The sequence below is a fragment of the Ailuropoda melanoleuca genome, chromosome 13, assembly GCF_002007445.2.
Source record: "Ailuropoda melanoleuca isolate Jingjing chromosome 13, ASM200744v2, whole genome shotgun sequence".
NCBI lineage: Eukaryota > Metazoa > Chordata > Mammalia > Carnivora > Ursidae > Ailuropoda > Ailuropoda melanoleuca.
The window spans coordinates 45,371,769-45,398,507 of NC_048230.1; the positions used below are offsets into that span (position 1 = coordinate 45,371,769).

At 60.8% G+C, this 26,739-nt stretch overlaps 1 protein-coding gene across 12 annotated transcripts in view; it reads right to left on the bottom strand.

Annotated features, from left to right (window-relative positions):
- RTEL1 (regulator of telomere elongation helicase 1) overlaps nucleotides 1-26,152 on the bottom strand; it is a 31,410-nt gene extending 5,258 nt beyond the window's left edge. For 3 of the 12 annotated variants that reach the window (XR_004619384.1, XR_004619385.1, XM_034639820.1), the window contains exons 1-28: nucleotides 25,472-26,148; nucleotides 24,586-24,846; nucleotides 23,423-23,618; nucleotides 23,027-23,120; nucleotides 22,294-22,375; nucleotides 22,020-22,080; nucleotides 17,740-17,815; nucleotides 16,973-17,057; nucleotides 14,602-14,667; nucleotides 13,655-13,808; nucleotides 10,251-10,289; nucleotides 10,047-10,125; nucleotides 9,195-9,292; nucleotides 8,573-8,628; nucleotides 5,768-5,842; nucleotides 5,565-5,646; nucleotides 3,551-3,683; nucleotides 3,336-3,449; nucleotides 3,205-3,245; nucleotides 2,966-3,051; nucleotides 2,752-2,829; nucleotides 2,293-2,370; nucleotides 1,735-1,881; nucleotides 1,540-1,655; nucleotides 1,275-1,398; nucleotides 1,036-1,183; nucleotides 685-842; nucleotides 87-185 (exon numbers count right to left, since the gene is read on the bottom strand). Coding sequence is in view for 8 of the 12 variants with exons in the window: in XM_034639820.1 (XP_034495711.1) it covers nucleotides 87-185; nucleotides 685-842; nucleotides 1,036-1,183; nucleotides 1,275-1,398; nucleotides 1,540-1,655; nucleotides 1,735-1,881; nucleotides 2,293-2,370; nucleotides 2,752-2,829; nucleotides 2,966-3,051; nucleotides 3,205-3,245; nucleotides 3,336-3,449; nucleotides 3,551-3,683; nucleotides 5,565-5,646; nucleotides 5,768-5,842; nucleotides 8,573-8,628; nucleotides 9,195-9,292; nucleotides 10,047-10,125; nucleotides 10,251-10,289; nucleotides 13,655-13,808; nucleotides 14,602-14,667; nucleotides 16,973-17,057; nucleotides 17,740-17,815; nucleotides 22,020-22,080; nucleotides 22,294-22,375; nucleotides 23,027-23,120; nucleotides 23,423-23,618; nucleotides 24,586-24,687 (2,667 nt within the window). In the remaining 4 variants the exon portion in view is untranslated. Of the gene's footprint in view, nucleotides 1-86; nucleotides 186-684; nucleotides 843-1,035; nucleotides 1,184-1,274; nucleotides 1,399-1,539; nucleotides 1,656-1,734; nucleotides 1,882-2,292; nucleotides 2,371-2,751; nucleotides 2,830-2,965; nucleotides 3,052-3,204; nucleotides 3,246-3,335; nucleotides 3,450-3,550; nucleotides 3,684-5,564; nucleotides 5,647-5,767; nucleotides 5,843-8,572; nucleotides 8,629-9,194; nucleotides 9,293-10,046; nucleotides 10,126-10,250; nucleotides 10,290-13,654; nucleotides 13,809-14,601; nucleotides 14,668-16,972; nucleotides 17,058-17,739; nucleotides 17,816-22,019; nucleotides 22,081-22,293; nucleotides 22,376-23,026; nucleotides 23,121-23,422; nucleotides 23,619-24,585; nucleotides 24,847-25,471 lie in introns of all 12 variants that reach the window. The other 9 variants (XR_004619386.1, XR_004619387.1, XM_034639823.1 and 6 more) reach the window with 7 other exon arrangements.
- Nucleotides 26,153-26,739: the final 587 nt, after the last annotated feature.

Sequence of the window (26,739 nt, forward strand, 5' to 3'; positions counted from 1 at the left end):
GGCATAGACTCCCTGGCCGGCACCGGGAGACCCGCAGCCTGCGGCTCCTGCCCCTCTGTCCACGTGTGCGTGGATGGTTCACGAACCTGGCGGCCACCGACCACCTTGATCTTCTTCCGTCCCGCTCGCTGCTCCGGGGCAGGCCTCTTCTCATGTGGCAGGGACACGGTGCAGAGGTCTTGTGCCTGAGGGTGACACGCTGTGGTCCTGGCCGTGTCCTCAGAGCCCCCAAACCCCGTGACACTTCTGGGGCCCACAGCTGGGGAGAAGGGCCCCCTCCTGAGTCGGCACCACTGCCCTCCCTCGTAGCTCACAGTGAGTGCAGGGCGTGGATGGCAAGGGTGAGGGGCTACCGCTTGCTGTGCGGCGGGGCTCACCCCAGGGCCCCGTGAGCAGGACAGAGAGCAGTGGGGACGCACCCAGCGGCAAGCAGGGTGGCCGGAGCTAAGGGCTTCAGCGCAAAGGCTCCAGGTGAGGAGCTGGGCCCCCCGCAGCTCGGGATCCCAGAAAGGGCCGGCCCCTGGTGCAGCACGAGCTGGACACTGGCTGGCCCATGTCAATCCCCAAAGAGCCCACAGGGGCGCGTAGGGGGAGCCCCAGCTGAGGGCCTGGCGCAGGACGGGCACAGATCGCGACCAGGTGGCAGAGTCTGGGGGCCCTGTGTGTCTCTGGGGCCCCCCGCACCTCCTCCCCAGGGGGGGCCCTGCCCCCAGGTCCTCCAGCCGGCTGCTCGCTGTGCTCTAGGGCGGCCAGCAGTCCCACAGGCCTCCGGTGGGTGAGGCCAAGCTCCTGCTCGTACTCCACACACAGGGTGCTCTCGGCGTCCCTGGCGGCAGGCGACCCTGGTGGAGCACAGGTGTCAGCAGCAGAGCCCACAGCAAAGGGCGGGGGGCAGGGTGGTGGTGGGCGGGGCCAGGGCAAGTCAGGTTCCCCCCCCACCCCAGCAACACTCGGGCTCAGCCAGGCACTCTGGTCATTGGACCAGGCCCTGCCCTGTGGGGCGCCCCACCAGCCGTGACACCCAGGCACACGTACCCGCGGGTCTCCGCCTCAGGCTGGGGACATGCACGTCCAGACTCTTGGCTTTCCTGGTGGAGAGGGGACCAAGCGACACGGCCACCGTGACGGTACCTTCTCCCTCACCCACACTTGGGGCAGCAACCAGGGGGGCTGGCACGGGCATCTGCACAGTCACAGGAGGGTTGGGGACCCTGCAGAGACCCTTTCCCTGGATAGGGCGTGAGGGTGTCACCAGCTGGGCATTAGGAACTCACAGTTTTCTGAGCAACACGGAAGAACTGGGCCACATCCCGAATGACGTGGCCGAAGCTGTCATACACCTTGACGTGGGGGCGCACCCAGGAGGGCAGCTGGGCCCTGGCGTCCGCATGGGCGAACCTGGCAGGGGGTGGCTGTCAGCTTGAGAGCTCCACCCACCCCACAGCCCAGGCCCAGACACGCTGAGGGAAGGACCAGTGCCCAGCTGGTGCCCGAGACGCTGCAGGGCAGGGGTTTTGTGCGAGCCGAGGAGAGCCACACCTATGGTCACAGAGGAAGATGGCCCCGTAGTCATGGCGATGCCGGATCACCCGCCCGATGGCCTGGTTCACAGCCCTGGACGCCTGCTGCCGGTACCACTCGTGCCCAGAGAGGACCTGTTGCGGGGGGAAAGGGCTTGGTCACGGGGGCTCCAGCCCTTCCTACCCAACCCCACACAAGCCTGTGGCCCCTCACCTGGCCTCCGGGCCCACCACGGCCCTTCAACTCGTCTAAGAACTGCATCTTGAGCACAACCCGGGGGTCCATGCGTGGGGGGTATGGCAGGCCTGTGACGATCACACCTCGGCCGTTCATGTCCGCGAAGTCTAGGCCCTCGCTGGCCTGGGGGGCAGTGGGCACACTTTTCCTCCGTCTGCCTATGCCCAGACCCTCAGAGGCACAGGCATCCACATATGGGTGGGGAGAGGGAAACTTCCCTCCCTTGGCACAGCGGTATGTGGGATTCACAGCCCTCAGGGCCTCTCACATTCACAAAACCCCCGCCGTCCTTCCCACCGGCAGCCCAAGGGGGTGCTCACGCCCAGTGCCTAGACCCACTGTTTGTCGGATGACTGCCCAGAGAGGGACGGTAGGGCTACGCCCCCCTGATGCGTGCTTGCTGGACTTGAGGGGGTCGGACTGGCCCATCCCACCGTGTCGCAGCCCCCGGGTCACAAGCTGCGAGCTTCGCCCCAACACAGTCCACCAGACAGGGGCCGGTGAGTGTGGGACCCAGACCCTTGGTAGCCTTACCTTCCCCCGGCACACGGCCAGGAAAACGGCCCCGCTGGACCCAGGGGAGGCAGCTCGTGTATAGTAGGCATCCACCACCTGGGAGGAGAGACTGCTCAGACCCTTCCGTCTGTGGGAGCAAGGCCCCAGGTTCTCACCCTCCGAGATGAAGGCTGGGAGGTGGGCCAGCAGATTCTAGGAACTTCCTCAGGGCACGGGCTCCCAGGCTGACCCAGAGCCTGCTCAGTGTTTCCCAGAAAGCACGGGGACCCCAGGGCCAGGGAGCAGAGGAAGGGGGAGCCTTGCTTCGATGTCGGCCCCTCAGACACAAGGGCCTAGTGCCACCGTTCCCATGCCCAAAATTCCTGAGAGGTAACAGGTCAGGTCTGCGTGAGCCTGGAGCTGGCCAGAGCCCCTGGTCAGGGACAGTGGCCAGCTGGGGGCAGCCGCAAGGGGCAGTGTAGCCCCAAGAGCTCAGACCTCTGAGAAGCCACCTTTGCTCCTCGGCTCCACAAACACGGGCTTCAGGGCCTCCAGCTTCCTGGCAAAATCGTGGGCCTGTGAGAGGAGATGGGGAAGGGGACGCCTGTCACGCCTGTCAGATCTCAGACCAAGGCATGTGCCCTGGCTCCACCAGACCCTTGGCGGCTTGGGGCTCCCCTCCTACCCCAGGACACACGGAGGGGGGACGCACCCGCCAGAACTCCAGGCTTTTCTCCATGACGGGGTAGGAAGGGAAGAAGACCAGGAGCCCATGGGGGACCACGCGGGCGATGTTGCCTGGAAGGGCCGTGGCTGTGCTCAGCAGGAGGGGGTGTTCACAGAGGCAGCCAATGTTCCCACCAGGGAGAGCAGGCACGGCAGGGAGCCCCGGATACCTGGGAATGGGGTGGGAGCCCAGGACAGAGCTCAGGGCTTCCCACGGGCACTCACCTAGCGCCTTACCCAGGGAGGACAAGCATGCATCAGAAAACCTGCACAAAGCCAAAAGCCCACGGTCACAAGGGTCCTGGCACGTGGCACACCGCTGGCCGGCCCACCTCCTCATCCACCAGGCCCCCTACCGTTTGTCAAAGGCAGAGCTCAGCTGGGCTCCATCCGGGCCTTTGGGGACGATCCCCACCCACATCTGCTGTCTGTCGATGACGTGTGGGTTCTCCAGGCAGACAGGGAAAGGGCTGAGGGCGGCAGGGCAGCCCCTGTGAGGTCCTGAACCCCAAGACTCAAGCCAGGGCTGGCCCAGGACCCCCACCTCCACAGGGCACAGGGCAGCCCTTACATCTGCATCTCCAGGGCAAAGGAGGCCAGGGGGGCCAGCGTGCCGCTGGTAAGGATGATGGTGTGGACGCCCTGGCGGACCAGCTCCCGCATGCTGCGGCCGGGACTGAAGCACCAGTAGCTGAGCACCTTCCCTAGGGGACGAGTGTGAGGCGGGGCTGGACAACGCAGGCCCGCCAGAGGGGCAGCCCGCCACAGGCGGCTGCCGGGCCCTGCACCCCACGTGCCCAAGTCTGAGCAAGGGGGGCCTGCTTGAGCCCTGAGCTGAGTACCTGGGCTGGGGCCCTCCTTCCTCCCTCAGGCGTCCTGGGAGTGTAAGCAGATCCAGAGTGGGCCCCCAGGGGCAGACACTGGGGTCATCTTCAGGAAGGACAGCCAACCCCAACCCAGACTTGCACCGAGACTGACACGTGGCCGAGGGCACAAAGAGCAGGCATGGCGACTGCCATCACGGGCCCCCGGCCAAAGGGCATAATGCGAAGGAGGCAGAGTCCAACCTCTGCTCACAAAAGAGACAGCAGGAGCCCACGTTCCCCCCGAGGCAGGTGCCAGCAGAGACGTCACAATCAGCAAGGTTCACAGGGAGGCTGCTGGCTCTGGAAGCTTAGGACACGACAACAGGACATGCATAACGACTTTAAATAGGGGTCTGCAGTCCAGGCCAGCTCATGGTCAGCAGGGATGTTACCAGGAAAGAACAAACCACTTTCTGGGGCCAAAAAGCCTTTTCCACCTTCGGGTCGGGATCAGCCCTGTGACAGAGAGGGCTGTGGGGGCTGGGAGCTGTCCCTTCTCCACGCAAGGCCCGGGGGTCAGGGCCGGCCCTCCCCACACTCACTTATATCCTAGCTTCTAGGGAAGGTCAGCAACAAACCAACTTCCTACAAATGCCCAACCCAGGGAGCGGCTATTTCTGAGAATTCACGTGCTCTCCGAGGTACACAGAACACAGGGGACACCACGCCCCGCTTGCCCTCCTACCTGCACACCCCGCCTGTATCAGTGTCCCACGGGGAGAGCATGCAGACGTGGGGGAGGCCTCGGGTGCTGGCATGAACCACTTCCCGTGACCTCACAAACAATGTGCGAAGGGTGCACTGGCCTCCCTGCCTCTCACGGAAGCTGCTTCCTGTTCTGAGAGGCCAGGTGACCCGCCAAAGTCACACCGTGACCCTCCCTACTTGGTGCTGGCCTTGCCCATATTCCCAGCCCTGCTTTTCCTGTGGAAGGGGGTGGCTCCAGGAGGGACTGCAGCTGTTAAGTTTGGAAGGGGTGTGCTGCCGGGGCTGGGGGCTGGGCCTGGAACATGGGCAGGCGGGGCTGGGCCACCAGCCACACCGAGGAGGGGCCAGCACAGGAAGCACACCTCACCTTAGGACCCACTGCCCCACATGTGTCCTGCAAAGCCCACTCTAAGTGCCAAGTTGCAATGGGTGCTGAACTCTGCCTGGGGTGCCCGGGACGCTCGCCTGGGCTGGACGCCATGGGCACACGCACCTTGGCCAGGAGAGGCTAGCTTCACAACAAAGCCACAGGATGTCTGGCACAGCTCTAGGACACGCAGAAGCCGGAGACCAATAATGTGGTGAGAGGGGCACGGGGGGCTAGGCCTGACCTCACGGGGGGGGGGGTCAACAGGACTGGCACCAGAGGAACCTGGGTGGCCATCAGAAGGCAGGCCTCTCAGATGGGATCCTGGGGCCTGAGCCTGCCCGGCCTGTGTCCACTAGGTAGGACGGCATTCGGGCAGCCCACCTGTGCTGATGGAAATGTGCCCAGAACTTCCTGTGGGCAGAACCCTTGTGGAAAAGTTCCAGCAGGTGACTCCGGGCAGGCTCCGGGCCGTCAGCCGGCTCTGAGGTCTGTGTCCAAGGGCTCTAGCAGGGGGTGAGCTGGGCGGTCAGTAGGAGCAGGCTGCACTCAGGGCAGGGGGCCTGGAAACCCGCAGCTGGACATGGGGTTGCGCTGGGGCGGAGCAGGGAGTGTGATCCTGGCCCCTCCCCCAGGCATTGTACCTTGCTTTCTGGCTGTTGTGCTGTTCCAGGCGTCTGACCGCTGAGATTTCCTCTGGTGACCGGCATCAGGGTGGATATGTACCTGGAGGGGCAGAATAGGTACTGCGAGACCCAGCCCAGGAATCCCATGTCCTAGGGGCAGCTCCCACGTTGTAGGACTGAGACCCCCACCCAGAGCTCCCTGCCCAGGAGGCAGCCCCTACCTTGTAGAACTGAGAGACCCCAGGCCCCACCATGGAACCAGGTGCGCCCTCAGCAGAGTCTGCACTGAACACAATCTGGAAAGCAAGCATGGGGGACAACGTTAGCAGGACACAGTGGAGGCCACCACTCCTGCTGAGCCGCCCCCACACAGGACACAGATGCTCAGGCCATGGTCATCCCCTGCCCCAGCTCTGAGCTGGCAGCATCCCCAGTGGGGCACTGCAGGCTGAGGGGCAGGGGCTCACACCTGTCTGTCCCCTGCCCCGGAAGGCCCCCTTGCCCTGCACCCAGAGCCGTCCCTGCAGGTGCCCTCCTCGGCAGCCGATCCGCATGCTCTCACAGGGTGCAGGCCTGGGCAGTCGGGGAGCCAGGGAAGGACCTAGTTCACCCCCAGAAGTAAAAGGACAAAAGTGATTCCTAACTCAAGTAACTACAGCTGCACTCCCAGCCAGGCAACAAGCTGAGAAAAGGCAACACTCGGGTAAATCCTGGCCTGGGGAGGAAGGCCCAGGCGCTGCACGTTACAAACACCGCCATGCTCTACTCAGAATGCTGACAAAACCACATGACAGACTTTTAGGGCTAAGAAGAAAGCTAAGTAAGACAATACCATAGGAGACCAACAGAAAAATCAGAAGGGGGTGCCTCATCCTGCCTGATGCCTGGGCCCACAGTGGGGCCATGCCAGCAGCCCTGAGGACCACCGGCTTCCTATTGGGACCGGCTCAGCGGGTGAGCGGGTCTCACGCCATCCCGGGGCACGTCTCCTCCTGACCTGTGGCGCCTGCCCTGTCCCTCCTGCAGCCTGGCTCCTGCAGTCTTCAGTCTGGGTCAGCTGCAGACCCCCTTTCTCACATTACCTTGAGGGATCTGAACACGGGGAGGTGCAAGCTCTTCAGCCCGGCTGGGGTCGCATCATGCAGCCCCTCGTGTATTTACCACGGGCTGCCGTCTGGCCAGCCCGCTGACCCACTGAGGTTCCAGGGCTGGCCCAGGGCACCCCCCCTTCCCACAGGAGCCAGCTGCGGGATGAGCGACCACCCGGTCACACCCCCTCCAGCTGGAAGGGGCACAACGGAGCAGGGAGCAGCCCATGGGCGGCACCAGGTAGGCAAGGACACTGAGCCGTCTGCCAGGCCTACTTGGAGCAGCTGCCGAAGGAAATTCCAGACCAATGCGGTGACGGGCGTTTGGGCTCCAGTGAGTCTGCGGGAAGAATCCTGCCCCGTAAACAGGCACTCTGGGCAGGGGAGGGGGCTGCACAGGCCTGGGAGTGAGGGCCAGGGGCTGCAGGGCTGCCTTGGAGCAGGGCACCCATGGAGGAGACAGAAGTTGCAGCCCAGGGCCCACTCATCTGCAGGGACCCTGATAACAGTGGGGAGCACGGGCGGAGAGGAGTTCAGGGGGAAAGGCCCACCTAGCAGGAACTGCAGACAGGGACCAGGTGCCCAGAGACCCGACAGCCACAGAGTGCCATGGCTCCAGGCAGCAGTAGTCTGGGCCTACTGTGCCCTCACAGAAGTGCCGGGAGGACGGCAAGGCAGAGCCCAGCACCTTCGGGACAATGCCTGCCCATACTTCACATGCAGTGTGACACGGAGCCCCCTGGCACTAAATCACAGCACTGGCAGGGCCTCAGCAGGTCTGTGGAATGCACACCTGAATCTTCCTGGGCTGCGGGGTCACCCCCTCCTGGCTCCACCTCCCCGCCTGCCGGCCCTCCCCAGACCTCCTGCATTGGGCTGCACAGACAAGGCGCAGCCACACCACAAACAAGGCTGGGCACGGACCCAGGGCCCTCTAGCCCTCTGAGCCCTCACAAAGCGAGGGGGCACCCTGAGTGCCAGGGCCTCCCCGTCCTGGCCATGCAGCGTAGCACAAGTGCCCGGAAGGCAGGTGCTCGCACCACAGAGCACGAGGCCTCCTGTGTCTTGGCTTCACCGAGGACCTCTGGCCACTGTTGTCTTCAGAAAGGCCTAGCAAGGTGAGAGAGGACCCTCAGCAGCCAGCCAGCAGCCACCCAACTGAGGGAAACAGAGCCTGGCTCATCCCCTTGAACTAAGGAAATGGCTCAGCCAAACACGAGGACGGCTGGACATAGGTCAGCACCCTGGGGGGCAGGAAGCAGCCATGTCCACAGTCCCTGACGTGTGTCCTATCCCCACTGGTTGCCTGGCCAGGGAAAGTGAGGGTTTGCTGGAGGGACTCAGCGAGCGCTGGGGGCTGCCCCCACCCCAAAGTGGACCTCAGAGGGCATGCTGACCACACCTGACGACTCTGAACGCCAGCCCCATGGGCCCCAGCTGGGCTCACAGGCATTGCCCAAATACACTCACCCTAAAAGTCTGAATGTCTCTCTGGGTGGGCTGACCCATGGATCAGATACAGGGCTGGGAGACACAATATATGGCCCTTCATTCTCTGATGGGCTCATGCTTTGACTTTCCTCTGAAAAAGCTGGTTCAAGAAATAACTTGAGAAAAGGCGAGGGCAGGTGGTGGGGCAGTAGCTAATAAGCCTGTCTGAAAACCAGGGGACTCTGCCAGGCCTTCATCCCACCTGGCCCTTGAGCACGTGCCCTGGACAGGGCTGACCAGGGCAGCCGAGCATGGCCCTCTTCCCCCAAGGCCTGGCCTTCAGGGCAAGAGGAAATGTGCTTCAGGGGCCGTTGATTCGAAGCCTGTGATGCGGGCACCTTGGTCTTGCCCCACGTCTGCCATCGGTAACAACTCCAGGATAAGAAAGCACCCCTTAACTTCCACCAGCAAAAAGACACTGTGTCCTCGCCGCAAGCCCGTCCCTACCTGGAGGATGTCCGAGAGCTTCTGCAAGCCTGCTGTGTTGGTGAACAGCCCCGCGCCTGTGGGAGCAGCAGACGCTGGCCATCCCACGCCCCCACCAGGGGCGGCACCAGACCCCCTGCCCTCAGGGGCTGTGAGCAAGCTCGGCCTCAACCCAGTGCTGGTGCAGGGCATGCCCTTGGGGGTCAGCAGGATGAGAAAAGAGGCTCTGTGGTCAGGTAAGGGTGGGACTGCCGGGCCACCCCCAGGGCCCAGGAGCATAGCAAGGCTGGTCATCCAAGATGAGAACGAGACCCCACTCAGCAGAAGTGGGTCCCCAGTGCAGCCTCGGGGTGGAAACAGGATGGGAGGGCTTAGGAGAGAGGCTGGCGGGACCCGTGGCTCACTGACCCACCAGGTCCCTCACCACTCTTCCTTTAAAGGGGCTGACCAGGAAACAGAAAAGCTGGGCTGTGCTTTACAAAACACACAGCCATCCAACGGCACTGATGCCCCGATGTCGCAGTCAGAAAGGGAGCTCCGGGGGTGACATTCCTGCCTGGGGCTGTGGCAGGCTGCGACCCTGAGTCAAGGCCCAGTATGGGGCCAACACAGCCACGGGCTGCAGGGCAGGCTGGGGACTCACGTCCTGCCAGGTGCTGGATGATCTGGTCCAGGGAGTCGAGGATGCAGCCTTTGGTCTGAAACGTTATCTGGGCCTCGGCAAACAGCTCGAAGATGTAGCTGTGGAGGAAAGAGGCTCAGGCGGGGCGCCAGGCTGTGCTCAGGGAACTGCTGACAGCCAGGAGCCTTTGAAGATCCCTTCCCGCAGACACGGGCACCAAGCCCTCTAGAGGCCAAACCCAGAGGTGAGAGGCCTATGCCCTGGGGAGCCCTGAGTGCTGAGGAAACGGCAAGGCCCCAAGGGCAGCTCTGGGAGGCAGGGAAATCCTGCCGTCTGGGCCACAGAGGTATGGGCAGGGCTAGCCAAGGACCCTGGCTCGTCTGGGAAGCAAGTGGGAGCCCCGCGAGGCTCTGAGCAGAGTGCAGCAGACGGGCTCAGGAAGAAGGCAGCCAGCAGTGCTCCAGCACATTCTAGAACATTCTGCACCTCCAGAACCAGAGCCTGGATCCCAGCACAGCCATCGGCTGTGCCCTGAGGAGAGCTACAGCCAGCCGCAGGCCACGATCCCTTGTCTGCCTTTGGGAAATAAATCCAGCTGCCCTGTGCCTGGTCAGAGCTGTCTGGGCCTGTGGAGGCTGGATGGGGTGGCTGGTGGGAAGATCCAGAAGGAAGCGTCTCGCTCTAAAGGACTGGGCCAGCAGGGGAGGCCCGGGCCAGGAGCCATGCCTGTACCCACAGTAGCCCCGAGGCTGCCGCGACCACCTAGTGCACAGGCCCCTCGTGGGCCTCCAAAACCCAAACAGACCGCACAGGCGTGGGGGCAGGGCAGGCGGACCCCCGGAAGGACAGCCCGGCACACCCACTGTCCTTTACCTCCCCGGCTTGGTGACACCACTGTGGTCTCCAGGCAGCTCCACGGCATCGATGGCCCCCTCCAGGCGAAGCAGCATCACTGCAGGGCAAGGGGCTGTGAGGCGCCGCCCGCCCAGCTACCGGCAGTGGGGGAGGGGCAGCACTCACGGGGCTGTCAGGCGCCGCCCGCCCAGCTACCGGCAGTGGGGGAGGGGCAGCACTCACTCTTGAGCTTGGCGGTGTCTTCCAGCCCCATGTGCAGACCTGGGGAGCAGCGAATGCACGGTCACGGTCCACTTCCACCCCTGCGCCCCGAAGAGCCAGCACTCGAGCTGCGTTCCTGCCTGTTCCCCCAACTAGAGATAACCACGGGCAAGGACATGAGGCTCTGAGATCCCTACAGCCCGGACGTGGGCCCGCAGCAGCAGTGTGAGCTCAGGACACGTTGTGGGCACGCTCAGGCATGGGGCTACACTCCCTGCCCTGCTCGCCCGACCCGGGACGATGACTGAGCCGGCAACAGAGGGCTCCCGTGCCCGCATGGTAGGTCTTAAGAGACCATCTCCCATGAGAGGAAACCAAGGCTCCTTGGACACATGGCTGATGCCGGGTGTGGCGCAGGAAGCATGAGTGAGTGAGGAGTAACCCGACTGCCCATTGGCCCTGGCAGGGCCGTGGGAGCAGCTGAAGAGGGGACCCCTCGAGTTCAATGACGACGAGCCTTACAACGGACTGAGATCACTGTCTGCGCTTAAACACAAGTACCACTGACAACACTGAACTACTCCCCTCCTGAGGGGACAAGGGATCGATCGCAAGTCAGGAATAAATTCAAACTCCCAAACGAACGCTGGAAAAAAGTCAAGTACCCATCCTCCTTTTCCTGTAAGAATGGCAGCACCAAGCAACAACTGAGGCAAAGAACATCTTTATAAAATTCTGCCTCCTGGTAAACTGAACAACACAGCTGGCACATCACCCTCTCTCCATCCCGCAGCACTGAGCACGACGACATTCCCGGGGACACGGCAAACGGCAGCCCCAGCACACCTCCTGACAGGAAGACACGGCTCCGCTGGCACCTGGCCCGCCAGGCGAGGCCTCCGGAGAAGCCACGGCGTCTGCGGCCTTCTGCGCCGGCGGCCAGAGCGAAGCCAGGCGCACGGTCTCCAGGAGAGACTCCAGGGGCTGCCTGTCGGCCACAGTGGCTGCGGCGACAAGCTCGAACCAGTGGCCCACACCCTCGCCGACACTGGTCGCTGCCCCCCCCCTCGGCTTGGCAACGGCCGCCCCGCAGGGTGTGCACGCTGACCGATGGCAGGTCTACTCTGAAGAAGCGGTCCCCCGATCTTCTGCCCGATTTCCACGGGGTTGTCTTTTCCTCAAGTGGTAAGAGTTTCTTACGTGTTTTGGATACAAATCCCGTCAGACACATGATCCACAGGAAATGCCTGCCGTCCTCCGGGCCGTCCTTCCACTCCCGACGGCGCCCTCTGAAGCACAAAGGGTTATTTGCGGCCACGGCTGGTTTCTCTCTTTTCTGCTCTGTGATTGTGAGCTGGCAGCATTTCTTCTTTTCTTTCACTTTTTATTTATTTATTCATTTAAGTCATCTCCACCCCCACCACGGGGCTCGAGCTCACAGCCCCGAGAATACGCGTCACACACTCCACTGACCGAGCCGGCCGGGCGCCCCCGTCGGCGTCACTGCCCCGTGCACAGTGTGGAGAGGGACACTGCAGTGAGTGAGCCCCTTCCAAAGAGGACCGGGTGGGGAGGAGGGCAAACAGCAAGCAGCGAAGACCCCGATGCAAATGGTCTCGGCCCGGGGCCCAGGCGACACCGACAGTCCTGCCACAGGGTCGGCAGCTGGACACGTGGCAGGGTGTGACAAGAAAGTGCATACATGTGCTTCTCCGCCCAAGTCCCAGAGCCTCAGGAAACCCATGAGAAGAGCAGACGCCTCCCAGTTAAGGCACATTCCACAAAAGGCCTCCCCGGCCCTCCTCCACACTGTGAAGGGCATGGAGAACGGGGAAGTGTGAGAAAGTCAGACCAGGCTGAGGAGAGGCGGCTAGCGCCCCGGGGTTTCTTGGGACACAACAAGGACATTGCATGAAAACGAAGGATAGCAGCTACTTTATGCCCATTAAGACGGCCCTTTCCAAAACAAAATACACATCCCTTCAACAACCGAAAAAACGTTCAATTTCACTTCTGAGAGAAAAGCAAACCAAAACCATACTGAGAGCCGTTTCCATCTAGGAGGCTGGCACACATGAAAAGCCTAAGGTCACGCTCTGCTGGCGAGGCTGTGCACCCGCCACGCGGGGCCCAAGGTTCAACGGCACAGCAGCACGCTTCCTGCCGACCAGCAGCCCTGATTCCTGGAACTGACCCGGAGGTGCGTTGCCCCGGGTCACAAGCTGTGCTTGGGATTACAGGATGTTGGAAACAACCCAGATGCCATACAGACGGACACAGGACGTCCACTGGGGGGAGGCAGGAGGCGGAGAAGGGGAGCTTCTGTGCAGGGAGGCCTCTGCAGGGCGCACTAGAAATGAAAGCAGCAACGTGCAAATGCGTGTCTACAAGGAACAGCATGGCCCATGTGCAGAAACTAACCAGAAACTAACAAGACACTTCTCTCAAGTATCTTGATTTGCAGAATCAGTCATGTTTCAAACACCCAAGAACAAGCTCAGTAATAAAATCAACTAGGAGAAACAGAATAAGAAATGACCCTAAAATGACAACGCAGCCACCGTGGAGTGGGCGGGGGGGGACAACCAAGGACTCCCCAGCGCTCAGAGTAATGACAGGAAGGGTACAACCCTCAGCTCCGGGGAGCAAGTTTCCTTCATCACAGGAGGGCAGCTGCTGAGTCTTCCGGGATCCAACCAGTAAGCGAAATGCTGAGCACAGTGGAAGCCGGCGTTCTCACCAACACAGGAAGGGCGGAAACACTGATGAGGTCGGGGAGTGAGCGAGAGCGAGACGCGCGGCGCCGGACGGAGCAGGAGTGTGCATGGGGCCGCGAGCCTGCACATGCCAGCAGTGCACGCCCATCTGCAGATGAGCAAGCCAGCTACCCACCAGTTCAGATACGAGAGGCATCGAGAGGAAGACTCATGGCTTTGCGAACATTACAGCAATCATTAATTCAGGGAGGAATCATTCACGGATGCCATAGACTGCTGATGAATTACAAATGGCAGAACAATACCTTCGCAGCAGAAAAATGGGGTAGTCATTACTTAACGGGGTAATCGAAGTTGGTAACCCCAATAATGCAGGGGCCGACTCCACACTGAGCAGGGCGCCCAACACGGGACTCCATCCCAGCACCCTAGGATCATGGCCTGAGATGAAGACAGCGGCTTCACCGACTGAGCCATCCAGGAGCCCCTGGCTTTCATTTGTATAAAGTTTATACCACCTGGGAAAGTATGGAAAGGTCTTTAAGAAATGCTGGAGTGGTTGGGTGGTACCTACTGCCTGGTCTGTGAGGCCCCAAGAAAACTCTTAAAGAAGTTCATATTGTCCCCAAATGATGAGCTGGGAAGACTGGCCTCCAGGACCCCTGAGACCACCTTGCAGCCTGTCTCTCCTCCCGCCTGTACGCTCACCGGAGTCAGCAGAGCCCGCACCGAAGCCCATGTGGAGCTCGTCTTGCTGTGCCGCCTTGGTCTGCTCCTCCAGGACCTGGTCTATGGCGTCCAGTCCGGAAGCCAGGTCATGTGGAGTCAGGTCAAAGGACGCCGTTTCCTCGCACATCTTCTCCTGGGAGCCCAAGCACACCATGCTACAGCCCAACAGGGTCAGCGACGTGGGGATCCAGGAAGCCGAGGTGGCGGCAGGGGTGCAGGGGTGCAGAAAGCAGAGGGTCCCCCAAGCCCCACCCCACGGTCTCTAAGGCCAGGTCACAAACTGGTCCCAAGACAGCCAAACAACCACACCAATGTCTGAAACTTCATAACTGGAAAATTTCCCAACAGAATATAGATTTCTAGGAGCTCCTGGCTGGCTCAGTGAAAACGGCATTGGACTCTTGATCTCGAGGTTGTGAGTTCGAGCCCCAAGTTGGGTAAAGAGATTACTAAAAACAATAAACTTAAAAAAAATAAGGACGTCTGGCTTTTGTCAAAAGTCCAATCTGGCCCACTGGACCTATCGTCTCCCAGGGCAACAGATGCTTGGAACCAAGTGGGAGCTTGAGGGTGGGTGCTGCTTCAGAGGCTTCAGAGGCCCCACATGGCCTCCCCCCCGTGCCCTGCTCAAGGCCAGCCATTCTTGGAAATACAGGGCCCTGAGCAGAGGCCATAGGCATGGCTGGGGCAGGGCAGAGGTGATAGGGAGGGGCCGGCTGTGGTCACCAGGGGGCAAGCATCAGGCCAGGCAACTACCAAGGGACAAAGAGAACGGGACCAAAGGGGGCTGTGAGGGTTTTAGGTAGAAACGCACCACAGGGCTGGCCAGTGTATCGAACCCAGGGCTTGGACAGAAAGGTGTGCATTGCTCTCTGCAGGGACGCGGAGGAGGGGAGGTGTGGCAGAAAGACCACCCAGACACTCACCACGTTGTGAGCTTCGTCGAAAATCACAATTGTCCCCTTCAGGTCAATGCTGTGTGCCCGGCGGCTCTGCAGCAAGAGGGGAAGGGTGCAGGGCTGGAGGCAGGGCAGACAGGGGAAGCCCCTGCCCATACCACGGCCACCCGGCTCTACCCACCCACCACCGAGCTGGACGTCAGGTGGTCCTCCTGGCGACACTCACACAGCACAAGTGAGCGGGGGCCCGACCCCACACCAAGCATGCCACACAGCCATGGCATGGAGGAGGCCCAAAGCGGGGCTCGGCCCAGTGTTTACTTGGGGAGGGGACGAGGTGACCTGGGTGGGGTCAACACTAGTACTTCTTTGCGTCAACTGCATTTCTGTTCAATTTTCATAAAATAAAGTGCCCATTTTAAGTGTGAAGCTGGGTCCTGACAGATGTAAGCACTGCGTCACCACCGCCCAGAACAGGAGATAAGACCCACTCCCCTCCCCTCCACCTGTGACCTCTGACCTGCTCCTTGTGAGCAGGGATCAGATTTGCCTTTTCTAGGCTGTCCTGGAAACAGTCGGGCAGCAGGGCTCGTCTGTCCGGCCCACAGGCAGCGTGTCGCCGGCAGGTGGCCGCAGCTCAGCCCTCCTCGCTGCCCGTGATGCTGCTTCAGGGGCACCCGCCTGCCGACGGACGGGGCTGCCCCCAGTGTCGGCCCCGGTCAGCAAGGCTCTGGAGCCAGCTCCTTCCCACGGGCGTGCTTCCAGACCGGCGCACCCCCTCACACACCAGCAGCCGAGGCTGAGCCCTGCATGGCCGCAAAGCCTCGGCGGACACTGGTCACCGGACTCCTTTACTTTTCGACGTTCTGGGGGGAACGCAGGGTCATCCCCCTATGGTTTTAACCCGCGTTTTTTTGAGACTAATGGTGCTGGACGTTCTCCACGCACAGGCCGAGGTGGCCGGCCCAGCTCTCTTTCTCGGGGATTGCTGGCTGAGTCACGAGGGCGCCGCACAGACTCCGGCACAGTCCTCTCAAAGACGAAGGGACCACGAAAACTCTCTCCCTTTGTGACTTGCTGTCATTTTCTCAATTTTCTTTTTAAGAGCCAAGGTTCTGAATCATGGTGAACTCCAACGTACTGGTTTCTCTCTGTGGCTGGTGCGTGGTGTCTGAGCTAAGAAAGCGCGGCCTGTCCTCCCTGCTCTGCCCTGGAGAAGCTTTACGTTTCTGGCTCTTACGTTCGGAGTTGTGCTGTGTGAAGTAACAGCTGAAACTCATTCCCTTCCAAACAGATATCCAATGATTCCAGCACCAATTTTTAGGGAAAAAAAGCCCAAAACCTTTTCTTCTCCCACAGAAATACCTAGGCAAGTTTGCTGAAAACCAACTCCCCATGTGTGGGGGTGTCTTGGCGGCACTACTGTGCGATCCTGGCCAGTGGCTCAGTCGGTGTCCACACCAAGTCCTGGAGCCCTCCAACTCTGTCCTCCATCAAAACTGCCTGGCCCCCCTTTCATTTTTGCATTCCCAGGTCAGTTTTAGAATCGCCTTATCAGGGGCTCCATACCTGCTCTGGGGGGGGGCCTGGGCCAGGCAGCTGGGCTGACGGCACAAGTCTGCGAGATCACGTACAGCCACTCCACAAACCCCCACTCTGTGCTGGAGTCGGCACTGCTTCAGACGCTCGCTCTCCGGCTCCCACCCTCCTCCTCCTGGATGCTCCAGTAGCTCGCTCCCTGCCCCCTCCTTGGCCCCAAGGCTGCTCCTCGGAGACTTCCCTGCCCTGAGGCACCAACTCCACCCTCCATGCTCCTCTCCCCTCACCGCCACCCACCGAACACTGAACACTACCAATGCCCTGCCTGTCTCTGTCCACCCCATGGCAGTGCTGAACGGATGAATCAGCAAGGGCCCAGACAGCAGCTCACCCGCATGTCACTGTTACATGAAGGACAAGTCACTGCACACGTGGACCGTGAGGCCCCCACGTTAAAACAACAGGGGTGTGCGAAGATGGGTGTACACACGCATCCCGAGAGACGACTGTGAGGGAGGGCAGAAGCACACTCTTGGGGCTGCCTCACAGTGCCCAACTGCAAAGAAAGAAGCTGAGCCGCCAGAACAAGGCCAGGGACTGGCCCTGGAGGCACCCATGGGGTCTCCTCAGTCCTCCAGCCCACCCACTCTCAGAGAGCTCAGAACAATAGACCCAGGGTCCCAGGGTGGTCACAACTGTGCCCAGACCAGGGAGGGAGGCCGAGTCCTCACACACATGCCTTCTGCTCTGAGGGTCTGGTCTCAGGAACTGAACCAACAAAGGCTCTGACAGCCCCTTACGAACCCAGGGACACCCCCTTGATATCCAGAATCTTCAGCTACGTGGGCTGAGACCTCACCTTGGCGTCCAACAAGTAGTTGTAAGGCATGAAGATGATGTCGGCCTGCTGCTTCAAGTTCCGAGAAAGGTAGTACGGACACAGTCTGTGGAGAGGAGGGAGGCACGTGTCAGAGCCAGGAGGGAGGTTCAGGCCCTCAGAGAGGCTCCCACTGGCTGAGGGCCTGTGGCCAGGCTGGATGCTGTGCCCTCTGATGGGCAAGCAAGAGGAAGAAGCCTCATGCTGCACGGGGGCTCAGATGGGAGCCGGGGGCCTGGACCACACAAAGGCTCACTGTATTACGGTTTACACCACCAGTTTTCAACCATGGGAGTGAATCAGCTATTGAAAAATCTACATAAACAAAAACCCCAATCCTATTCCTGGGTAGAGAAATGCGGCAATCAGAAAGGAAATGCTCAGTCCTGTCTTAAACACAACTCAAAGCCCTGAAGCCGTAAGAGGTCGACACAAAGATCAGAACAGCAAGCGTGTTCTGTGGAAACCAGCCATGTAGAGAAGGTCAGCACTATGTCCGCTGGCTGCTGGAAGCCGAAGTGAGTCCGTCAGGAGGCCAGGGTTGCCTGTTGGCACACTGGTCACCTTGGGAGGAGGGGGAGCTTCCCTGCCTCCCCCATATTTGAAACCATTTGTTTCCACACCGAACAACCATCAGTCGTGTGATTAGTCAACGTAGCACAGCAAAGGAAATGGCGTGCCCAGCTTCATCGTGCCAGAACCTGTGCCAGAAGGACGTGACCGCTGCTGCCTGGCCGCAGGGGTCTTACTTGTGCTTATTCCCACTTCGGACCAGGTCCTCGATGTCCAGGATGGGGGTAGCCAGCTCCTGCTCCAGGCTCTTCTCTGGGGATACACGCAAGAGCAAAGACATGTCCTCAGGCCCAATGAGTCCCTGCAGACCCCAGAGGGATGCCCAAGCAGTGACTCTCCCTCCGGGCAGGACTAGGGAACCCAACCACCTGGGGACTCACCAGAGAGAACTCCTTCCCTGTGAGTCTCAGAATGACCCTGGAAGGACCCCATACCCGAAGTAATCCTCAGGGAGCCCTGCTCTGTATTTCAGCAAGTGGCTGCTGGCCTGAGACTGAGCATTAATAGGAGAGGGGACCCCTGGGGACTGGGGGAGGGTGCGCAGTCCCTCAGCCTGTCTCTACCAACCCAAACATCCCCAAGGCCGTGCCCTGGAAGCATTTGTTCTATAATGAGGCTTTAGTCTGGCAACAAGCGGCTTTCTCTCTTCACTTTCCCCCACACGTCAACGGTGCAGGAGCACAGACCTGAGGCAGGGCAGATAGGAAGGGTGGGGGGCCCCAAGGGAGAACCCACCCGATGCCTGACAGACCCAGGGCCCCTGCCTCGTGATGGCAGCCCACAAGAAGCACCACTCCCTGCTAGCTGCCCAGGTGGCCCGGGGCAGAAAGGTGCCCAAGAAGGGGCACAGGCCCTACTGGGGCCCCAGGAACCCTCCGAGGAGCTGCTTTAACGCAGCCACTCAGGAGCCCACATCCGGCGGGCAGGACCAGGGCTCTCCTGGAACACACACCCCAGAGCCCCAGGGCACCCTCCTGTGGAAACAGACTCTTGGCTCCCGGCGCCACTGTGGCAGGTACCAGGCCCGGCCCTTCACTGCAGAGGCCAGAACACACCTTGATGGTGACCAAACCGCAAAATGCCCCCAGGGAGAGCAGGGAGAGAAGAAGAAAGAACTGTGCGCTCCACAGCAACAGAGCAGCCAATCCACAGGCTCTGTAGCAGGTTAGCCAGGAGCTCAGCAGCCTTCCTAAAGGACAGGGGGGCAACAAGAAGGGGCAGGGGAGCCTGAGAGGAGGGAGTGGTGAAGGGGCTCCAGCCAGGGCGGATCCCAGTATGTAGACACTGCAGGTGGTTGGCAGGGCCCTTCGCCTGCTCCCCCAAACAGAGGTGGGGCAGAACTCGAGCTCTGCACCTCTCTCCTTCCTCCCACACATGCCTCTTTCCTCTCGGACCCCTTTCGGAATCTCTGCTCACTCTCCCCAAGGGCTGTGCAGCTGTTGGCGATGCCCCCTCACATCCACGTCAGGGGGGCAGAGGAGGCTAAGACACAGCAGCGACGTGCCGCGGACCTCCGACGGGACACACAGCAAGAGCCAGAGCAAAGCAGGGAGGCTGGGGACCAGGTGAGACCAATGAAGCCTGGAGCCAGCAGGACAGCTGCGACAGCACCCTCACTTTGCCATGCACGGCCTGGGACAGTGGGATGGGTTCTGCAGCACAGGGGGCCAGCACACACCTGCTCCAGCATCACCTCATCTGTGGGGCCGAAAGTGCCCTTCAGCTCCCACCCTTCTTCTGAACTCTCGCCCCTTCGTGTCCCATCACCCACCAAGTGAGGTAAAGTATGCTACAGGTGAAGACAATCCAAGTGTGCACCAGTGCAGGTGTGGGGCAGCACAGGTGTGGGGCTGTACAGCTGCGGGGTGGTGCAGGTGAGGGCAGCACAGGTGTGGGGCTGTACAGCTGCGGGATGGTGCAGGTGAGGGCAGCACAGGTGTGGGGCTGTACAGCTGCGGGGTGGTGCAGGTAAGGACAGCACAGGTGTGGGGCTGTACAGCTGCGGGATGGTGCAGGTGAGGGCAGCACAGGTGTGGGGCTGTACAGCTGCGGGATGGTGCAGGTGAGGGCAGCACAGGTGTGGGGCTGTACAGCTGCGGGATGGTGCAGGTGAGGGCAGCACAGGTGTGGGGCTGTACAGCTGCGGGATGGTGCAGGTGAGGGCAGCACAGGTGTGGGGCTGTACAGCTGCGGGATGGTGCAGGTGAGGGCAGCACAGGTGTGGGGCTGTACAGCTGCGGGATGGTGCAGGTGAGGGCAGCACAGGTGTGGGGCTGTACAGCTGCGGGATGGTGCAGGTGAGGGCAGCACAGGTGTGGGGCTGTACAGCTGCGGGATGGTGCAGGTGAGGGCAGCACAGGTGTGGGGCTGTACAGCTGCGGGATGGTGCAGGTGAGGGCAGCACAGGTGTGGGGCTGTACAGCTGCGGGATGGTGCAGGTGAGGGCAGCACAGGTGTGGGGCTGTACAGCTGCGGGATGGTGCAGGTGAGGGCAGCACAGGTGTGGGGCTGTACAGCTGCGGGATGGTGCAGGTGAGGGCAGCACAGGTGTGGGGCTGTACAGCTGCGGGATGGTGCAGGTGAGGACAGCACAGGTAAGAGGCTATATAGCCGCGGGATGGTGCAGGTGAACAGTGCAACTGTGGGACAATGCAGGTGTAGGGCACTGGAGATGTAGGATGGTGCAGGTGTGGGGCAGTGCAGGTGTGGGGCGGTGCAGGAAAGGGCTGGAGAGTAGAGAGCTGAACCACAAACAGCTGTGGAAAGGTGGCTGGAGAAGTTCCCACCAGGTGTTGCTCAAAGGCTCTGGTATGTGGTGAACAGGACAGCTGCAACTCACCCCTTTGCCAGGAATGTGGGCAGAGGCAGCCACAATGGGGCAAAAGAGAGATGACTCGTTTTGAACATCACGGGCGTGACCCCAAGGCCCATGCAGAAGCATGACTAACGTGGGAGGGCTGTGAGCAGAAGGTGGACAAAGCAAAGCGGGGAAAATGCCTTCAGAGCCACCTGACACCCACAGGCCTAACACAAGCAGAGCAAACAGAGAAAGTCCGTCAGCAGCCTCCAGACCGGGGCAAGAGCAAACACCAGGACACGGGCTGGCAGCTGCCCTCATGCAGGGCCACCGCAGGCCAGGCTGGCGCCCGATGCTTCCCATGTACCCTTCACTGCTGTTCTGAGAGTTCTCGGTGCCACCAGACCAGACAACAGAGCCGACAAGAAGGTGGTGAAGAGCGAGCTCCAGGGAGAGGGCACAGGGATGCCTATTACTGGAAGGTGAGGGAGCCCCAGTTCAGGCCTCTGGAAGCAAGCACTGCCCTGGCAATGCTGGGCACCCCAAACCCCGGCACTAGTGCCCTGTGAGTGCCCCAGGGCCTCTGTCACTCCTGTGCCGGGATCTGATCCCAACCCTGAGGCAAGAAACAGGGAACCCCGACCCCACTGAAGTGCAATGCCCCCATGCCACAGGGCCCTAACTGCGATGGGAAACTGTAGAGACCGCAGCCCAGAGAAGCTCCCCTGCCACTGCTTCTGGCTCCAGGAGTCCTTGACAGAAGCGAGGGGCAGCCACACGTTGGAAAAGCAAAGACCTGACAGATGTGGAGTCAAGGGCACCAGGACCAGCCCTCCACTCTGGGCCTAAGAAAAGTAAGCACCAAGAATCAAGGGCCGGGACTCCAATGTTCACACACATCAAGCCACACCCGGGCCAGCTACTGTCATGACCCTGGGCTGGTCACTTCAGCCACCTCTGGGAGAGGCTGTCCTCCCCACAGCACCAAAGGCTGGTGGATTCCCAGGCCTCAGGGAGAGCCACACCCAGGCTGTGCCCTATTGCAGGCCAAGGACACACAGCAAAATCAGTAAAAGGAAAAGCCTGGGGAGGAGTTCGGGAGACCAGGCACGGCTTCCAGAACCCTCTCCCAGGCTAACTGCCCCAGAATGAGCTGAGGCCATATCTGAAACGCTGTCTCCCGGGAAGCTGGCCAGAGGCCCAGCACCCAGGGCTTCTGCTGGGGGCCAGCCATGTAGGCACCCCTGGCTGGCAAGCGCCCAAATTCCAGACTCCCAGGGGGAAGGAGCTGCTCAGCGTTAACCACATTGTTTGCACAAACAGTTTAAGCCCAGGGAGCCTCTCCTCTCAGGGGACGGTTGAGTCCCTGAGATCCAAGCTCCCAGACAGCAGCGAGGCCCGCCGGGACAGGAGGGCCTTCTGAGATGGCAGCCTTTCCTGCCCTGGCATATGAACCTTTCTGCACACAATTCAGTGCAGGTCCACAGTCAGGAGACAGTGCCCAGCACCATCTCACCTCACCACCTCGCCTAGCTGAACTGACGTGGCCAAAGGGGAGAGCCAGCAGGCCATGAGGCCAAAGAGGCAGCACATGCTCCAAGCCCACCCGGCTGTAGGCTGACCAACCGGCAGGAGTGGCTTCCAGCGATCCTCTCTTACCTTCTACGTTGTTGTAGAAATGACAGGAACGACTTGCTACCTTCTTTCGGCACAAGTGAATCTAAAAGAAAAAGGAAGCAGCCTCAGCTAGCACAATGGTCAAGAAAGGGCAGTGCTCTGGGCCAGCCAGTCACACAAGGCCGATGGTGCTGCCCGCGTGTGGAGCCTGAGTCCTGTTCCAGCCCTGCCCCCACCAGCTCTTCACTGGGCCATCCCCTGGGGGCTTGGCTCTGAAAGAACCACAGAGGACAGGGCTCCTGCCCCAGAAACCCACCTGCATGTGGTTACTCTCCTGCTTCTTCACTTCAGGGTGGATACACAACTGTTCCCGGGAGCCCAGCACACATACCCGAGGCCTGGCAGAAGAGAGAACCATGGGGTCCAAGAACCAGAGAGTAATAGCCCCAGTGCCATCCAGCAGCCTAGGCGTGGGCTGTGTGGGGCCCACAGGGAGCACGGGGAGCCATGGCTCACATGTGCACTCAGGCAGCCAGAAGGAGTGGCCACCGCCGGAATGGACCCTTTGCTTGGGACGCAGTTTCTCTACCGCGTGGCCCAGTGTGAGCAAGGAGACGAGGCAGGGGAAACAGGCAGATGGGAGGGGACCCTCAAACTTCCATGGAGACCCCGCCAACTCCATACCGCCTACACAGGAGGCTGGCGCAGGACCCCAGGACTCCTACAGCTCTGCAGGGCTCCAACATGAGGCAGAGCCTCCTTTCCCCTTCACATGCCAGCCACAGTGACCCACACCCAGAGCGGACACCACATCGCCTTCCAGGAGCTCAGAGTGCTAAGCCAAGTTTGGCACAACAAATGGGACCTGCTTTCTCATAAGCAGTGGGCAGCAGAGACAGCCTGGCCCTCACTGCAGTCCTGCACACTGAAGCAGAAAGTGTGGGTCTCTGGGGTCCAGAGTGGGGTCCAGGCAGGCCACCACCATCAACCATTTTGCCAAGGCCAACCCCCCATAACACAGAGGCAGGGGTGAGCACCGCCTGACCTACCGGTAGGAGGTGTTCCGAAGCTCGCTAATGACCTGAGTAAGCTGTGAGTGGGTCCTGGAGGCATAAATGATCTTTGGGATGTCCGCGTAGCAACCTGCCCAGGCGCAAGGAAACAGAACAGATCACGGCTCCGTGAGACGACATTCTGGTGTGCTGTTAACCCAGGGCACTCGGCTAACTCAGCCCTGCATACCTGGTCCCAGGAACGAGCTAAGTGGATATCTGCAGTGTTCTAGTTTGACCACATGGCTCTGACCTTAGGCTCACAGGCGATGGTGAGAAAGAACATCACAGCTACAACGTTCCTTATTCAGCTCTACACCAGAGCCTCACCAGCCCACTCTATCCCTTCACTACCTCTCTGCAGAGGCCCAGAGGGGCTGAAAGGAGCCTCACCTGTGATGTCTCCATCTGAAGTGCCAACTCCCCAGGACGACAAGGTGCGATCGAGGAAAAGCTCCCCTTGGGCCCTCTCAGCAATCTTGCGGGCAGAGACGGCGTCGCGGAGGTGCTCCCGCCAGGCCAGTGTGGTGCACAGGAGGCACAGCGTCTTCCCCGTGCCGGTGGGGCTCTCCAGGATGCCATTTACTTTCTGAATGGGGTCAGGAACAAGGTCGTGGGGAAGCAGGGGAGAGGCACTGCAGACCACACAGCCCGCCTAGCCAGCGGGACAGTTCTGCTCAGGCAAAAGGCCTGAGGAACAGAGGATAATCTGACAATGCTTCCACTCTCAAGCCGAAAGCCAGAAGTTATGGGTTAATTCAGCCCGCATTAGCAAACAATTTACAAAGCATTACTCAAAACTCAACAGTATTTTTCAGCCTAATATAAATAGCAAGATGACTAATTAGGTGCCAGATCTCCAAAGAGAACATTGTCCTGTAACTTTGGATGCAGCTGTTTCATACTGAGCAGAACCTGATGACCCACATGCATCTCAGACGGGAACCTGAGCAGCAAATCGGCAAAACTGTGCTCCCAGCTCCCAGGAATGGGCGGCAGGCTCCTCCCTGCAGGAGTCGAGTCTGTGCCCGCAACAGCCGCCAGGAGCCCAGCTGCAGAATCAGCCCTCGTGGGCTGGGAGCTTGAGCAGGGTACAAGAGAACATGCTAAGAAAGTCAGCAAAAAGCTACCTGCACCCCTTCTGCCTTCCTGCACACCGCTGAGATTTAAAGACCTTCCAAAATGAGGATTAGACACTGACCATCCCTCCATGGGGAAATACTTCTTCCAGATCCTCAAATGGCTGGCTGCTCCTCCACACTTGGCCTCAGCTTAAATGCCACCTCCTCAGAGAGGCCCTCAACGTGCTCCCAAGCCTCATGGCCTCATGACTCTCCTTCAGAGTGACAACTGTCTTTTTCTACTTGTCTATTGTATCTCCTAGAACGCCAGCCCCATTTATGACTGAGTCCCGTGTCCAAAAGGAGGCCTGTTACCCAGTAGGGCCCAAGCAGGAGTGAAGTGGAAGGTCCAAGTACGTTACATGAGGACTTTGCGGAAGCTCTGCCCACGCTGACCCACTCCCAGGACACAAATGCCTCCATCTGCATCCGTACCTTCTGCAGACACTCCAGGACCTTGCTCATGTATTCCTCCTGGCATTTGTATGGCTGGAAAGGGAAATCCACTGTCACACCATTCAGGGCTATCTTGGGCATGCTGGCCTGTTCTCAAGAGGGCACAGGGGCTGGCTGATACGCAGACTGTGTGAGTGTGTGAGGCAAAGCCCCCTCTGAACATCTCAGGATCTCAGCCAGTGCAGATAAGTGATGCCAGCCCGCGGTGCTGGGACACGAGGCTGTTGTCCGCAAGAAGCCCTACGACACAGAGCCGGGGACAAGACTGTTTGCAGCCAGCCTTCCCAGCGTAGCAGGCCACTTCACCAATCAGGCGGTCTGTCCCGTGTACAAGGTCCGAAGGCAAGCCTGTGACACCGTGTCACGAGGAGCTTGGGGAGAGGAAGAACCTACACGTGGGCCCTGCCTTGCTCTCTGGCCCCAAGCGGCTCCATCCTGCTCAGGGAGAGGCGGCCAGGCTCACAGAAGTAACAAGACCCTGAGCCGCGCACAGCCCAACACGCTCCGCCTGCAACAGTCCGGTGACGTGCACCAGACCCTGAGAGGCCAGACCCCTGGCCTGGGGCGGCCTGGGCACCGGGGCCAGCTAACAGTCCTCCCGAACACTGACTNCACACCCCACCCGGACACCAGCCCTGCTGGAAGACGGCCCCCGCCCCCCGCGCCGGGACCCCCGCCCGGAACGCCGCTCCCACGCGCGGAGCCCCGCCCACGAGCGCAGGAAAACCACCGGCCCCAGAATGCACCGCGGCAGAGAGACCGGCGCGCGGGCCCGGGCGGCGCGGGGCCTGCCGGGACCTGCAGTTCCGAGACGAGCGCTCGGATGCACGTGCCCGTTCCGGAGTCTCGGCGACTCACGACTCACTTGTCTCCGCAGGCAGCCTTCCCCCGCCGGGGGTCCCCGAGAGTCTACTCCAGCTCAGCCAGGGCACCGCCAGCGCGTCTCCGCCGCCGTCAGCCGGTTCGGACTTCGCGGGCTAAGGCGCACAATCGTCACTGAACGCGCTGCACTTCCGCTCCCAATTCCGGTCCGTTGCGCGCGATGCCCGGCGGAAACCGTTCCGCAGCAGAGGGGTCCGCGCTCTCGGTTCCGGGGCCCACTCTGCCCCTGCGGTCGACCCCGAGCCCGGGGAACGGCACCGCAATCGCCCGCGGGCAGAAACCTCGGTTGTCCTCCCTCGAAGCCACGCCCACCAGAGCCTTCATTCCACCACTCCTCCCTGGGCCAAGTCCCCGGATTGCCCGGACAATTGCACGCGGCTTCGGATGGGTTTTCCGTGGATTCCCTTTCCCGTTTTCTCGAGAATGGCTGCTCGGGCCCGCGACCTGGAGAGCCTCAGCTGCTTTTGTCCTTACTGCCCAGCCGCCTTCCTTCCCAACGTCCCCGCACCTAACAGCAGCTGGCAGTCAGCAGTGGGGTCCGGCGTCTGCACAGCGCTTCCGGGGTAGATACTTGCCCAGAAGATCCCAGCGTGTTCCAGAAGGCACCAGGAAGAAATTGGCCCTGCAGAGACGGCCCACAGCCGGCTGGCCACGCCGACCCCGGGGCTCCTCATGGGCTCTTTTTTTTTTTTTTAATATCTTTTTTTTTTTTTAAGATTTTATTGATTTATTTGACAGAGATAGAGACAGCCAGCGAGAGAGGGAACACAAGCAGGGGGAGTGGGAGAGGAAGAAGCAGGCTCATAGCAGAGGAGCCTGATGTGGGGCTCGAACCCATAACGCCGGGATCACGCCCTGAGCCAAAGGCAGACGCTGAACCGCTGTGCCACCCAGGCGCCCCATGGGCTCTTTTTAATGCCCAGATGTGTGAGCCAGCTTGCTTAGGGAAGCCCGTGGCTTGCCGGCACAACCACCACCCCCACCCCCACCCCCCACCCCCGTTCCACCTGGTGAGGGGCCTAGAGGGTTTGTCTTAGACTCTCAGCAGGGAGCTTGGAGAAGAGCTCACCCCTTCGGTACCACCCACGGAGGCGTGGACATGTTTGTCCTCCCAACGGCCTCTGAGATAAGTTCTTTCATTCTCTTCATTCCCCAAAGTACAGGGTAGGTGGCTAGTAGATTGCCTAAAGCCAGCCACTACCAGCCAGGAGTCCCGTGCTCCATTTCCACAGCCCCCATCTCCTAAGAGCA